Source organism: Erigeron canadensis, chromosome 2, assembly GCF_010389155.1.
Source record: "Erigeron canadensis isolate Cc75 chromosome 2, C_canadensis_v1, whole genome shotgun sequence".
In the NCBI taxonomy this organism is placed as follows: domain Eukaryota; kingdom Viridiplantae; phylum Streptophyta; class Magnoliopsida; order Asterales; family Asteraceae; genus Erigeron; species Erigeron canadensis.
The window spans coordinates 30,813,763-30,830,176 of record NC_057762.1 but is presented as its reverse complement, the minus strand read 5'-3'; the positions used below and the strand labels follow the sequence as shown (position 1 = coordinate 30,830,176).

The following is a 16,414-nucleotide window of genomic DNA, read 5'->3' as shown; positions in this document are numbered from 1 at the left end:
TACATTGCTACCCATGAACTCCACATTTTCATCCACATGCAATTTAAATTCTCTCATATCCACTTCCACATCTTGTAATTCATTATCCTCATCTACTATGTAATCACTATCATTTTCACTGTCATCCTCACTCCGCTTACTGTCATCCTCACTTTCCTTACTGTCACTAGAGTTATTCTCACCTTGACTACTTTCCCCTTCTTCTTGTAAATGTGATTTGCCCTTCTGAGTTTCTCTCACATTGACATTCTCATTTCCTTGACCATTAGGGTTTATAACAGGTTCTGATTCATTCACATTGTCCTTTCCAAAGTCTTCTTGGCTACTAGGGGTTAAAACAGGTTCACTCACATTCCAATCAAGCAATAATTTTCTATAGGTTCCTGGTTTTTTCCTAGTTTTTGGTCTAGATGAACTGCCTATATCATCTGGTATCTCTTCAATTGCTACTTTAGATGTTCTAGGCAGAAAATAATCCTTTAAGTTTGACATGCCATGTTCAATGTAAACATTTACCAAGTTAGTTTGTTCTACATAATTAGACAAGTTATGAACATCTTGATCACTAGCTAGTGGTTGCAGACCATCATCTAAAGAACAACCTGGTTTTAGAAAGTAATAAAACATCCTTTGCCCTTCAACATAACCCAAATCCGTCATAATAGAGTCCATTTCATGAACTGAAAATTGGTCGATATTAATGCAATCAGCATAGTTGACCTTACCCTTTTCATACGACATGCCTGGCCATGGTGTGAAAAACCCTCCATGGTGAACCTTCATCGAGAACAAGCCAGCGTAACAGTCTACAATTTAAAAAAAAAATTAAATAAATACAATAATAAACCCACATACAGATATTCATATAAATATATAAAGAAAAAGGTGATATAAAGAAAAACATAAATACATATACTCACGATATATACTGTCAAGATCCCATTCTTCACCAGCAACACGAATGGTATATAATGGACACCCCATAATAGCTATTAAGGTTTACATAGACGAATAAGGAAGAATATGTAGGTGATTTTGTGTATAGGATCGAGTGTGATTTTGGTTTTGGGGATTAGGGTTTTGAAAGAAAAAGGGGGTTGGGGGAATAAATTAGATTTTGGCGTAAATATATAGGAAAGGAAAAGGAATAAAGAAAGAGAGAAGTGGTGGGGATCGGTCAACAAGGAGGGGAAAATACACAAATGCCCTCACGTGGGCAGCACGTGATCGGGTTAATGGCATGGAGTAAACGTCCGTTTCCAGGAAGGATGGTACGTGATTGTTTTCCATCTAATAAGGATGATAATAGACAGTTTTAAAAATAAAGGACGATCCTAGACAATTTAGGTAAACCACAAGGACGATTTAAGTCGTTAACTCTATTTTATATTATAAATTGGGAAGATCTAATTAATCAAATTGTTATGAAGAATGTTAGGAAAAATAAAGGACGATCATAAGTTAACTAACTAATATAGTATATATTTCTAATATTATGATTTTGTTAAGTACAAAAAAAATATATAGTTTTATTATTAAAAAAAATTAGTTTATACATTTGAATACGTTAGGAGTTGGGGGCATTTTTGTCTCTGTTTGGCCGGTGCACTTAAATCTTTAGGGCCGCTGCTGACAATAATTGTACCAATTTTATAAGTTGTATGTTTTTAGAAATGCACAATAAAATAAATTTGATTTATGAAATATTATACCAATTTTAATACGTAAAAGATATACAATAATTAATTATTTAATAAAAAGCATCCATATATATATATATTTGTTTTTTTCATATAATTTTATAACAATTGAATGTTTAATTTATAGCCTGATAAATTAAAAGCGTAAAACAAACAAAAAAAGCAAACCGAAATCAAAACCAAAAATCAACCCAAACCGAACATCAAAACTTATAAATTGAATCGAATCGAAATTGAATCCAACGTTTTTGATTTTTTGAAAATCGAAAGGATTGGTTCGAGTTTTAATTTTTAGCCAAAACCGACCCATAGTCCTATACTCACCGTTACTTTTGATAGGGTAAATAAAGGTGGGCATTGGATCGAAACCGGTTCTTGGTCAACGTTTGACCATGTTTTTTCGATTTCTTTCAGGTTTTTTTGGGTTCGGAATCGATTGGAACCGGTAAGGAACCGATATTTGGATCCAAAAGTGGAACCGGTCCCAAACCGGCGGTTCTTAAGGAACCGAAAACCGGTTCCAATCGGTTCCGGTTCTTGGATAATCCAGAACCGGTTTTTTTGCCCACGTCTAAGTGTAGGTGTTTGGTAAATTAGCCGATGCTTGTAATATATGAAAGTAAAATAAAGTAAAACAGCCAACATATTTTAAAGATGAAAAATATACTTAGTTAGAAGGTATTTAATTATTTTATCATTTTAGAAGTTCAAGCTACAACTTCAAATTTATTTCAGTTATCTTATGTTTTTAAAAGTTACGAAAATTATATGATACTAAAATACCAAGTAACGAAACAAAGCTAAAAAAGATCATAAACTTAGTCTCTTATAAGTTAGTTAGCAAACACCACCCGAAAAATCTAGTTATATTATGAGTAATGTTATAGTTGATAAAAATAACTAAATAAGAATGCAATTGAATTTAAGCAAATGATGTATATTATAATCTGCCAAAGCACAAGTTAGATAACAAATGATACCTTAAGGGCGCGTTTGGTTTACATAATATTTTGTGAAGGAATGGAATTTTTCAAAGGAATTGGAATTTGAAGGAATGGAATTTGACGGAATGTTTTTGATTTTTTGAAAATTCAAGTGATGAAAGGAATGAAATTCCTTCCTCCATCCCCAAGGAATGGAGATTCCATCAAATGATGGAATGTTTACATTCCTATGGAATGAGATTTCCTCTTCTTTCTGCAACCAAACGTACTAAGGAATGAAATTCAAATTTAAATTCCATTAAATTCCATCAGATTTTGTGAACCAAACGCGACCTAAAAGTTGAACCCAAGCTGTAACGACACCCCATTTCACATATGACATTGAAAATGAAAAAACGATCAGAACTACAATGAAGATCTTGCTTTTCTTGACACCTTGAAAACCCATTTGAAAGAACCCAACTGGTACTTTTAAAAATATATACCCCTCCATCCTATATTAAATGTCTAATTTTGACTTGTCAAGTCTTCTGCTTTAAACTATGACCGTAAAAATATTTGTCTATGTTATATAAACTTCATATAAATTATATGGACGGATTGAGTTTCTAATGTACTTTTTATTGATATAACTTTCATCAACTATTATATAACACAAACAAAGATATTTATGGCCAAAGTCGCAAACTGAAGACTTGACAAGTCAAAATTGGACATTGGGACGGAGTGAATATTACATTATGACCACAATCACTTCATAAGAGATGGGACAGAATGACAAATGATATTACGTTTCTTATTGATAACTCCTAATTTATGAATATCAGCCAATTGAGTTAACAAATGATAGTATATGGAGTTAACAAACTTTAGTGTTTATAAAGCTTAAAACCAAGAATCATTGAATTTATAGTCATTTTTAAAATTAATTGTTTAAGAGTAGATTTAAAATTATATTAAACTATAAATAATTTAATATATCATAATGTATAAATTGCATTAGTAAGCATTACTCAACCTCTACATATTATTAGACTTTTTAAAATTATATTTATAATAATATTTATCTATATATATATATATATTCATAATGTATTAGTTAAGCATATTATATCATGAAGGTCAAATTTTAAAATTATATATATATATATATACATGTACTACAAATATTTGTTCTCACGCTAGAGTCGAATCAAGCAGATGTATCATCTTAATTTGTTTGACAAAATAAAGGTTACACCATCCGGGGTAAGACATTAATTGAAAGCCCCTCTTAAAGGTATCTCACGATATGTGGCAGTCCAGTCATTAAGGGACGCCCATTTTAATTTTGTTGAAGTGAGACTTCCATTGAAAGCCCACCCACTATTCGCTTAATGGCGCAGTGGCCACCCGCCTCCTTACAAAAATTTGGAGTCTCATCGCCAGACAGCATTGCTGGGGTTGCTAGCTTGAGAGAAATATTCTCTATGGGACTAAGTGGTTCCCAGGCAAATACCATTTTTTTTTATACTTTATATCTTTAATTAAATAAACATTAATATAATAATATGGAAAAGTTGTCGGAGACCCCACAAATGAAGCATAATTGAACGCGTCCCTTTTGTAACGCTATGAGCCTTTTCTCTCTCCAGGACACCCCCGGGGCTATGTAGCGTGCGTTCCAGGGCGTTCTAGGGGCATTCTATGTAAAAAAAAAATGCCGAAGCATGCCTCAGTCCAGACAGTCCTAGTTACTGTCATGTGAAAAAAATATCCGAGTTTTGCAATTCGGACAAAAATATGCCAACTCTGTTTCCATTTCAAGTTCAAACAAAAGGAGCTGAACCATCCAGATGATCATAATCATAAATTGGAGACACATTCCTCATTTTAACACAACCCGCGCGATATCCATAATTTGAAAAACCACTGGTTGAAACTTGACATATCGTCTTTTAATTAAGTGATTGTGTTTGTTTTTGCTTGACCATAAAAAGAAAAGATACACAATTGTCATTTCAGATGATATTTGCTATATTGACTTCGTATAAGAATTCTTATAGTGAACTAAAAGGATAACTCAATGTCTTTTGTGTATATGTTTTTTATTGTTGTAACCTGTAATGATTATTGGGTTCATGTTTATTTGTAGTTTTCTATTCCAAACACAATATCATGCTTCAAGTATTCTCAAGGAAACATACTTGGATCAAAAGATTGCCAAAAAGAACCAGACTTTAAAGTTACATACTTTATAATATAAATTCAAACATCTTAACTTCAAAGCAACAAACATCATGTTTTAGTACCAATCAAACCCTTTATATAAACACTTCGTCCATTCATATCTCCCACAACATAAACATAATCAATCATAAACATGGCATTCCTCAGTTTTTCCAAAAATACATCACTCTTCATTGCACTTGTGTCGGTTTTGGCCTGTTCGGCTTTAGCCCATGAGTTTTCGATCCTAGGATACGCACCAGAGGATTTGACCTCCATTCATAAGGTCGTCCACCTTTTTGAATCATGGATTGCTAAACACAGTAAATTCTATGAGAGTCTAGATGAAAAACTACATAGGTTCGAGATCTTCTTGGACAACCTGAAGCATATCGACGAGACTAATAAGAAAGTTAGCAACTATTGGCTTGGGCTTAACGAGTTTGCTGATATGAGCCATGAAGAGTTCAGGAGCAAGTTCTTGGGACTCAAGGGTGACTTACCTGAGAGGAAAGAAGAATCCATTCAAGAATTTAGTTATAGAGATTTCGTTGATTTGCCCAGGTCGGTGGATTGGAGAAAGAAAGGAGCTGTTGCACCAGTCAAGAACCAAGGCCAATGTGGTAAGCATAAATAATAAAACTCCGTATGCAATGGAAAGTTTGTCTCTCTTAGAAACTTGTTTTTGAATTTTGACCCATTTACTTATATTATATGGCTCGACCTCGGTTGAGTTTAACTTAGCTAAACGACTAACTGCAGGATGGGTCAAATAGTATTTAACCAAAATCTATAATTTGATCCTAAAACTTAAAAAATGGACAAAAATATGACTTGATGCAGCCTGTCATCGGCAAGTTTTGAAATGAGTGATAACTGCACACCTCCTACTGACTGAAGTTTCAAAATCTGCATACAGGTAGTTGTTGGGCATTCTCAACGGTGGCTGCAGTGGAAGGTATAAACCAAATCGTGACGGGGAATTTAACTGAGTTGTCAGAACAGGAATTGATCGATTGTGACACAAGCTTCAATAATGGCTGCAATGGAGGCCTCATGGATTACGCATTTGCTTACATTATGAAGAGTGGGGGGCTTCATAAAGAAGAAGAGTATCCTTATATCATGAGTGAAGGCACATGTGATGACAAGAAGGTATACTTTTTAACTTAAATATCTGAAAGTATAAGATCTCATACGTATATCAGGATTCTGATAATAACCAATTTTGTAATATTACAGGATGTATCCGAAAAGGTGACAATAAGTGGATATCACGATGTTCCCCAGAACAACGAAGATAGCTTTTTAAAGGCACTTGCAAACCAGCCGATTAGCATTGCCATTGAAGCATCTGGTCGCGATTTCCAGTTCTACAGTGGGGTAAGGCTACCGAGAATAGCTATATACTAGAGGTGGCAAAATGGGCGGGCCAAATAACATGTCAAAATGTGTTTCAATCAAGAAATGCACTTTTTTGTATGGGTTGGGATTTACCCTGAAACGCCAGAACACTTTATTTATCACAAAAATCAGGGTCTTAAATATGATTAAATAAATAAAGCATTTCAATTTCAATACTCATAAAGGATCTAAAAGATATTTTGTATCAAAGATACAGTTCGGTGAATTTCCAACTTTCTTGACCTGTTACTCTGTTAGACATAAAACATACGCACATCAACAAAAATGAGTTGAAAATGCAACGTCCAACAGAAACCAGTCAAACCAACGTCTTTTATATAATCTTGCAAATTCTAACTATAAACATGGGAATGTTGACTAGGGTGTGTTTGACGGGCACTGTGGGACCGAGTTGGATCATGGAGTGGCAGCCGTTGGATATGGAACAACCAAGGGCCTGGATTATGTCACAGTGAGGAACTCTTGGGGACCAAAATGGGGAGAGAAAGGGTACATAAGGATGAAGAGGAAGACAGGGAAGTCCCAAGGAATGTGTGGTATGTACATGATGGCTTCTTACCCTACAAAACAAAAGTGAATGTTCCTAAATCTTCTATATGGTCCTAGCTTCAACAGCTATTTGTAATGTTTCTATATTCTTCTGTACTTTTGAATTCATGTACCAATGTTTTTGTATACCTTCTGGATGACTTAGATCCACTATAATCATAAGTCCTGGTTGCAAAAAAGTCAACTATTTCTTTTAAGTACATATAGCAAGCCAGGCTCATGCTTTTGATTCAACTCAAACTATAACCAGGCTTTGCAAGCTAAGTGGCAATATGCACTAATCTAAGGCTGCTAATATGCTGGGTTTGTATATAGTAATGTGAGCTCTAATTAGAGTATAGTCAAACTGAACTCGCAATTCGAGTTGTTCAAGTCAAGCTTGCTTAATTGAGCATCGTGTCTGATCAATGCTTTTAATCTATTCTAGCATTAAAATCAAGTTTAAATCGGGCCATCAAACTATCAAGTTAAGTTCAAGACTAGCTTAAGGTTTTTGATTTAAGCTCAAGTGCTCAACTAGTCAACTCCTCTCGTTCAGTCCTAGTTTCTACCACAATATCAAAGTATGGAACTACAAAAGATAAACCCATGTAAGCTTGTACCCCTACACATAGATTTAATGATGGATTAAGTTACAACACAGCCATGGCGGGCATAATCATAAGCATCAACAACATACAACTGCACCTACAGCTAACATTTGGCTGTTTAATACATGGTTGACTGAAATTTGAACCCGATGAAAATAGTACAAACCAAACTAAATAGAAGCAGGGACTGGGGTACCCGAATTATCAGGTTGATTGGCAGTCATGGTGTGTTTCATTATGACAACTTCAAGTATGCCGGTGTTCCTGAAAGTGGGCGAGACCAACCTTGGATCAACCCGTCCAGGTAAGTTGAATGAAATGTTGAAGTTTCCAAGTGGGGCCAGTTGTTGGACCCTGGGCCTGTATTTGTTACTGTCATGACTGTTGACAAATTCACTGTCTTGGACAATCCCTTCAATTTCCACCCTCCCATCATTACGCACATCAAGCTTTACATTACCTGCCATGACATATTAAATAAATTCTTTTAATTGTTGATTTTATACTTTTGTATATTCAAAAGATTATAACAAGATTCGAACAGATTAAGAAACTTCAGATGTATTCCATGTAAAGAGATGGCATTCAGTGGATGATAATGTTAAAGCTAGAAACTGGCTGTAATTTCCCAAAAAGAAGAATACGAAAATGGGGGTTACAAATGAAAATGTATGGGATGATTTAGATTGTGATATGTCAAACAACTCAGATAGGTCAAACTGAAAAAGCTACCTCAAAGTCAAATAGGTCAAACAGACTGAGAGTCTCCCCAGTCTAACTTGAACGCATACTACCTCATTCAACAATTCATTCATTCAAGAAATAAAATATTATTTCTGATATTGTTTTTGTCATCATAATATCAGATTAACTATCACAAGTAAATTAAAAGCTGACAAACAAATGTTTGTGAAGTCAGTCAGCTGTAAATTAACAGCCCTGTTTCAATATGCAGCAATAAATGACCCGTTTCAACCTAAACCTGATTTGACACATTGCCCCACCAACTCATGTCGGCAGCTCTACTAATAGCCAAACAATGGCAAAAACTTGGACCCCAATGGCTTTCAAAATGTTCCTCGAGTACCACTTGCTAATCGGCTAACAGAACTGGTAACCGGGTTAATCGTCCGAGAAGTTATCAATTCTGTGTGAGACGCTTGTTTGGGGGGCGGTAAGTTCCGTGCCATATCAAACCCATGGGATATAACCATTGAGTTTAGACACCTTAAACATAAGAGACTGATCAGTTCTGGTATGACAACACTCGCTAAATTAGCTCATTTAACTCTTCGTACCACCTTATTTAAAATGTTAACCTTAAATGTCAATAATAAAAGTTCTCAAGCTCGCACATTGATGCAACTATTGACCAAGATATTCCAGGTGAGCTGTAGTGTATTAGAAGCTTCCACCCTTACATTTCAAGATCTATGATTGAATCTCATAAGCAAAGACAGAACATGTCACCCAATTCATACAGACTTTAAACAGGTTGTTCATTGACAACATATTTACCTAAAATACTCTGCACATGTCCACTTTTCTCTATGTTCTAATAATATCATAAAAACAGATATAGGAATATGATTAGCCTATTGGCAATGACTATACAAGAAACTCATTGGTTATCTGTTCTCCTAGGTCACCTAAAGTGCCGTAACTATTTTTTCTATCGTGTGTAAAGCATTTTGGACCCTCCTAGAATGCTTGGCAACCCTAAAGCATTACCAGCTATACTGATGAGAATAGGTCATTTATGATTGTTGCTAAAAAATCAGTCAGATAAGCCGGGTCTCATCAGTTGCAAAAAACAATTCAATTCCACCCAACCCACTTTTCTTCAACCTTTTTCATTTCCTTCAGTAGCTTAATTTAAGATCCAATAAATTTAGAAGTTTCTAAAACATAAAGGTGGTCATATGATTATTCCTCCCCATACTTCCAGGCTCCAGCAATCCTATCATTTGAACAAAATCTATACTCATAGTTTAAGAAACATTAAAAGCATGCAAATTATTTTGTTCTTTAAACTTGGCAACTTCTTTTTAAACTTTCCATTTTATATTAATTCAAGTTAACATTTGCCTTTCTTAACTATACAGTATCTAATAATTATATATTCTATGGATGTGAATATGTGATAATTTTTCATTCCTAGTCAGAGAAATGCATTACTCAAGATCGTGAGCGTCAATAAGCTATTGAAAGAAGATATAGTGCTCTGAAAGAACACTGTTTAGAAGGGGAAAATAGAGTAGCTAAAAACCATGTCTTTCAATAGAAAGAGAAAGTTAAGTTTTTCTTTTCAATATAACTTACATCTTGTTAATCTTATTACACCATTATCCAATTTTACTGAGCTAAGTAAAACTAAACAGAAGTGCACTGCACAATAGCTTAAGCTTTATGCTGATCTCCATAGCAATTCTCATGTTCTTTAGATATTTTACACAAATCTTTGATAAAGATAACTGTTCAGGACCCCATCAGCATATGGTGTGAATGGGTATATAATTATTCAAGAAGCCATCCACAAATCAAACATATTGTCAATTGTCCGGATATCTATTCTACTTATGTAAAAAATAAAATGAAAGCTTTCACTAAACCAGAAAGATTTCAAAAACTAAAACTCCACAACTGCGACCCACTTATCAAAAAGTTCCCAATGCAGCAACTATTAAAAACTTTCAACCCAAACAGGGGACCAATCAGTTGGTGACAATCCAATGAGATAAAAAAGATGATATATTTGATCAGAGTAGAGTGGATCCGATGGTTTTCTCATCTTTATGTATTGCCGGTGTGTATGTAGCGTGTGCGTAGTAGTGATGGAATATTCTAAGATCCTCCTAAGTTTTTCTCCACTCGTCACTATTTATTCAAAAAACAACCCTCTTTCTTCATCTTCAAAGAGCAAAGATCTAGACCTATGTTATCAATTTCGGTGAAATTTCGGTGGTATACCGGTTTTCGGTGGTGGGACATAATTTCGGTATTGAATTTCGGTTTTGATATCGTTTCCAAAATTTTCGGTGGTTTTGACCGAAATACCACCGAAATTTCCGAAATTTCGGTAAATTCTGTTTCAGCATTTCCAGGTTTTATCTTTTACTCTTATTTATGTATATATATAAATATATATATATATATACTATTAGAATTACCGAAATACCACCGAAAAAAGCGATATTTCGTATACCAGTCCGTGACCGAAACACCGAAATTTATGTCCTTGACTACTTAGATCTAGACTTGAACTATAGGCGATCTATCAAATCTTCTCCTAAGTTTTAACGTAAACAAGAGCTTCCTAATCCGTTTGTTCCATATAATTGTTTTAACTGGACCACATGTTGATTGCCAAAATAATATAATAGAACTCCAAGTTATATTAGTTTAGGTGCTCTTGAAGCAGAATTCATCAAGGTTTATACATACAATCTCATATTGGCAACCCAAATATAGAAGAAAAAGAAACTATAACAGAACTACAGAGGTGATTGTCATATTATCATAGTGTAACTGAGAGCTCACATTGAGGTAAACGGACACCAGGCAGGGACACCCGAAATATGTAAGCGCGCTGACTTTCACCTACATCAAACAGGCCAAGTGGTGGCGCGCTTTTCACATCCTTAGCCGTACCACTCAAATTCAATGTCCTTTTTGACTCCATCGGCTTCGTTACAGGTGCTTCACTCATACTTCCTAGGAAATTAGCAAATGCAAATTTATTAGAACGGCAATAATAGTCCAAGGAGGGAATTATTTAATGCACGCATGAATGCATGTTGCAGGCGCGCATAGTCATAACTCATAACTCATACATGCATGAAGTAAGCAAAGCTTCTAGGAGTTTTTTATTTTAGTAAAGCTTCTAGAAGATTTATTTACTTAAGGAATCCGAATGCTTTGTAGCTCCATAATGTAGTATCCATAGTAGTTCGTCCAATTTAATTTGGAATTCATAATATCTTAAGCCGATCAAGTATTTACAATTAACATAATTCAGGGGTTCGAATTGTCTGTTTTGTTCGCTAACTTGGTCTACATAAGAGTCTTTATTCTGCATTATATTGTGTATAACATATTGTCACATACAGTGATCCCAAAACCTATTAAGTCATCCCATTTCACTCTTGTCTCCTACACTTCATCATCAATTTATTCAGATTCATATAACTGCACAGAAGTCAGCACACATTAGCGCTGAATAAAATTCCACCAAATTTCGGAGCGTCACAAACCCATATCACATCGGGAAATAATTTTCTCAAACAATTTAGGTATCTTCTTCACGACGATATACATAATCTACAGCCTATCCAAATTAACAGCATAATCCAACACCTAAAAAGGTAATAATCCATAAAATTTGGCGACCTAATATTCAAAATCACCGCTTTTAGAGGTCCTTATTCTCTCAGATATACATTCCTCATATATTCTGAAAAAACTAACAAACAACTACTTTCTTAAATGCATCCTACTAACGCGTTATTTCAGATATTACCTTTAACAGAACTAGAGTAACGTTTCCTATTATCGAGTATGTCATAACACAAAAAAAAAATTAAAAACACACACACACACACAATGACACATAAAAAGTACTTATCTTGAGCTACAAATTATATGATTACAGCAAATAACACCATTTATCTATTTTAGTAGGGTTAAGTGCATAAAAACGTATAAGAGTTGTCATGTTTTGATATTGTATGTATTCAACTTCCATATTTCCTATTGCACATATTAAACTTTCAATTACGCTATTGTAGGTATTCAGTTAACTAATTACAAAGTAACCGGTAATTTTGCTGGCGTCGAAGCCATATAACTTGCCACATCAGTTCACAATACATTAAAAAAAAAAAAAAAAACAATTAGCCGAGAGTTCGATACATACAACAGCAAAACGTTACAAGCCGAAAACAATTCAATGCACTTATCCATTTTTTAGTAAATTAAAATTTCATCAAAAAAAATAATTAAAATCCAGTTTTACTGAACCTAATTCTTAACAGTAACTATTATTTGCAGTCTAATTTGAAATACTTTTTTTTATTAAAAATGAAAAACAATCAGTAACAGTAACCAAAAAATAAATTTTAAAAAAATCCTACAACACAAATACCAAAAATATAACGCATGTGTATCTAACAGAATTAAATCTCACATTTAAAAAAAAAAAACAAAACAGATAATCAAAATTTTCAAACTACAAATAATTAAACAAACAACAGATCAAAGCTACTAATTATCCCGATAAATCAGCTCTGAGATCATACCTAAGTATTTGCGATTTGAGGGATGGATTGATTTATTAAACTAATTATTAATTAAATCAATGAAAATCGAATTTGTATTATAAATAAAGTAATGAATTATTAGTGTAGTAAAATATAAAGAAATTATACATACAGAAATAAAATTGGAAAAATAAAAGTCCGAAATTGTTACCCTTTTTCTCTTCGTATGTTGCCGTGAAAAGCTTTTTCTGAATTTTGTAAAGCGAGGGAGATGATGTTTTTGACTTTTTTTTACGTGGGGTTTTGAGTTTGATAACAAGGTGAATTGTATCATAAACAATTTTGAATATGTCGATTTCTAAATACGAAATTAAATGTAGTTAAAGTAAATCGATGATCGAATCTAAATTATAATAAATATATGATAAATATAATATATGTTTAGTTATAGTTTTGGATTTACCTAAAATTTTTAAAATCACGTCAAAATCAGAACTTGTAAGCATAGTGGATAAAGATATATAACCTGGTGATTCGGATCATAAACTCAAAAATAATTTATTATAAGTAATTTAAGTAATAGGAGATGAAGAATTGAGAGGGAAAAAAAAGAGACAATTAAAAAGGTTATAATGACTTTTGTATTAATAAGCAAAAAGTTAGAGTTTAATTCTAAGTCTAATAAGAAAATTGAATCTATATACAATTAAAAAGGCTAATTCAATAAAATAAATAAATTAAAAAGACACGAGTCGATCAAGGATTATGCCACGTGTTGTATTAAGAACATCTCAATCCTGTTTTAGTTTATTGGTAGATAAAGGAAAAGGACTATAAAAAAATACAAATATTATTAAGAAAGTAATATTAATCTTTCTGTAACTCGTACTCATTTTGTGAGAAACCTTATAGGTTATTGTATTTGATTGTGATTAATGAGGATTACAATAAGTTGTATTTATAGAGTCTATTAACCTAATACATGGAAACTAATAATGTGTAAACTAACTAATATGGAAACTAATACTATCTTAATAAAACTAATCTCAAAAATTGACTCGTTTTACAAGTCCATATCCATTATAGGTGAGCCTTCATGACCACTTAGATATATTTTTTTAATATATTAAAAAAAAGTCTTTTTAGAAAAAATAAATAGTAACAAGTCTTATTACGTTTATTTTTACAATGACCATTAAACTTAGAGCGGAAGCGCAAAAATTGATAACCAAATAACGTAGCAAATACGGTTGATTGTGCGTGAGTGCAGTGTGTTGACTCGTTGTTTGGATATACAAGATCGACTTGGAGTTCAACTATGGATTCAATGATACTAGCGATTACTTGCTTGAAAACGCCGGAGATACATAACTTTTGTTAAAGAGTATATGTTAACTTTATATATTCTAACTACCAATTATGTATTACTTCTACTATGAAATTTTAGTCTATCATTGTCCACTTACATTGTTTGTTTAAAAGAAATATTGTTGTCACAAGAGTATACCATTCTAAAAAAGTTTTGCGTGTTGTGATTTTGTAATAGTTTCATATAAATGAACGCATGTAGATGAAGGGATGAAATTGTGATGCTGAAATTATATACAAAGGGCTATGATTTAATATCAAAATCAACAATGTATTATAAGATGTTATTATTTATTATTAACCCTGATATCATCATACTAAAGAAGTTTAAGATTTCCATTGTATTGTAGCCATCTAACTATGCAAACCACTCGGAGACCATATCATCGAGTTCAGGGAAAGGTGGGTTGGCACCTTCTTGATTGGCCTCGGTGGAACCAGACCCGGTGGATGAGGAGCTAGCTACAGCTGGACCAGCCACAGCCGTTGGGGATGCAGACGGGGAAGGTAGGCAAATATCTAGTAAAGCAGCCACATCCGCTGCAGTAGTAGTTGCTAGTTCAGCAACAGGTCTTGTTTTCATTACAGAGATCTCCATCTTTGTTTCTGAGGTAAATAAAACGAAAGCGGTCCACCAGTCAACGGGTCCAGGAAAATAGAAAGACATACCCCACGTTTCCCTTCCACGTGGCACACCTGTGCGCCTCTCCGCTAGATCAATTTTTCCTTCAAGTTTTGCCTTGTTTGTGCTGTCGATAGTCAAGTTGATTCTATCTGATCCAGTCATAAAAATCATCCATTAGTTGACTGCATTTTTGTATTCACAAACTTATAAAGTTTCTATTTATAAAACCATTTTTATTTCCTTATTTTTAGACAAAAATGAGACTTACCATCAAAACTCTGAATCTTAGGAACCTTGACTACTGCTAAGTAGTAACGCTCACTAGCAAGAAACTCAACTATCTTGGCAATTCGGCGTCCTCTGGCATTTGCTGCAGCTCCATAGTATGTTACTCGAGGTGTTGGGACAGGACAAAGCAGATCCACTTGGATATCTTGTAACCCACGTTCCATCTCAGACTAAGCTATAAAAGGATTAAAAAAGAGACCATACACGTCAAGAGAAGATGATTGTAAGTGTGAAATTGGACATCAAATAAATCATATCTTACGACATGTTATTTTTATGGTGCTGCTAATGGCATGTGAATCGCACATCTAATTTCATGGTGACAAAACATACAAACAAGTTTCATCGAACTATCTTATGGGGTGCACTTTTTTACATTTCATCATGATAGTATGATAGTAATCGAATCTAGTGTAAATCAATGAAATGTTTCTATATTGAATTCAAGATTTTTTTTTCTACCTTTTACACCCCTTAGACTCGTGCTTTAAGAGTCTTAATAAACCATATTTCATTCGGTTACATAATTAAAATCAACAAACAACATTTTTTTCCTCAGATCACTTGGTATATCCTCCCAATATGATTTTCTAAGTATCACAAATCTCTGTGATGATAATTTTCTTATCATACATTGCAAAAGGATGCAGATAGGCAATAATTGAGCACGAAAAAGAAAATTCTGGTAGTTTAACTCTAATAGCTGACGTAAAAATTAGCCTACGTACTCTGACTAGCGACGTACAATCAGTAAACAGGGGCATACGTCACACCTTAATTAATAGCCATTGCATTCAATCTACATAAATGTAACGTTTATAGGACGTAAAATAAATTTTGTATAAATATACACATTGGTTGACGACACTCCGGTTGTTCCTAAAAAGGCAATTCACAGCGAAAGGATTTATACCATACATGGACCATCTAGAACTACAACATCAGGGTTGGTACTACGTACTCTTGCATAGCTTGTCACAACCAGGATCGGTAAAAAGGGCATACGTCACACCTTAGAAACCGTTAAATTGTGTCTAGCTACGATGTTTCCTACTACAAGAACAACATATTACCGTTGGTCGAGATTTTGTACTGCAAGTACAACATAAAACCGTTTCCTAAAAGGAAATACGTCATATGGAATAAATTTATATGTGATCCATTTGTAGCTAATAGACGATCATCCTTAATACTCGGTACGTACAAGGGCTTTCGTAATATATCCCCGCCTTTCTATTATTTCATACATCTAAATGATCAAAATCTTCTAATCAATACTTAACTGCAACACCTTCTACTCAAATCAATCCTTCTAAATCATACAAAAGCGCTACCTTTACCCATTTTAATCTTTTGTAACCCGAGAACTTCCATAAATCGATATTAAAATGCCTATATCTTTACTTCTATCATCAATAGATCAAGCAGCATATACAAATGTTAAATTTCAACAACAAAA

General features: G+C 33.7%; 2 protein-coding genes across 2 annotated transcripts; one reads left to right on the top strand and one right to left on the bottom strand.

Moving 5' to 3' along the window:
- Window positions 1-4,994: 4,994 nt before the first annotated feature.
- LOC122586938 (cysteine protease XCP1-like) lies at window positions 4,995-7,033 on the top strand. Its single transcript, XM_043758970.1, has 4 exons — window positions 4,995-5,475; window positions 5,772-6,007; window positions 6,095-6,235; window positions 6,639-7,033. The coding sequence occupies exons 1-4, from the start codon at window positions 5,007-5,009 to the stop codon at window positions 6,852-6,854; spliced, it is 1,062 nt and encodes a 353-aa protein (XP_043614905.1). The 5' UTR covers window positions 4,995-5,006; the 3' UTR covers window positions 6,855-7,033.
- A 376-nt stretch (window positions 7,034-7,409) lies between these two features.
- On the bottom strand, window positions 7,410-13,010 carry LOC122589150 (increased DNA methylation 3). Its single transcript, XM_043761395.1, has 3 exons — window positions 12,886-13,010; window positions 10,957-11,130; window positions 7,410-7,876 (listed from the first exon to the last, which is right to left on the bottom strand). The coding sequence occupies exons 2-3, from the start codon at window positions 11,123-11,125 to the stop codon at window positions 7,587-7,589; spliced, it is 459 nt and encodes a 152-aa protein (XP_043617330.1). The 5' UTR covers window positions 11,126-11,130; window positions 12,886-13,010; the 3' UTR covers window positions 7,410-7,586.
- Window positions 13,011-16,414: the final 3,404 nt, after the last annotated feature.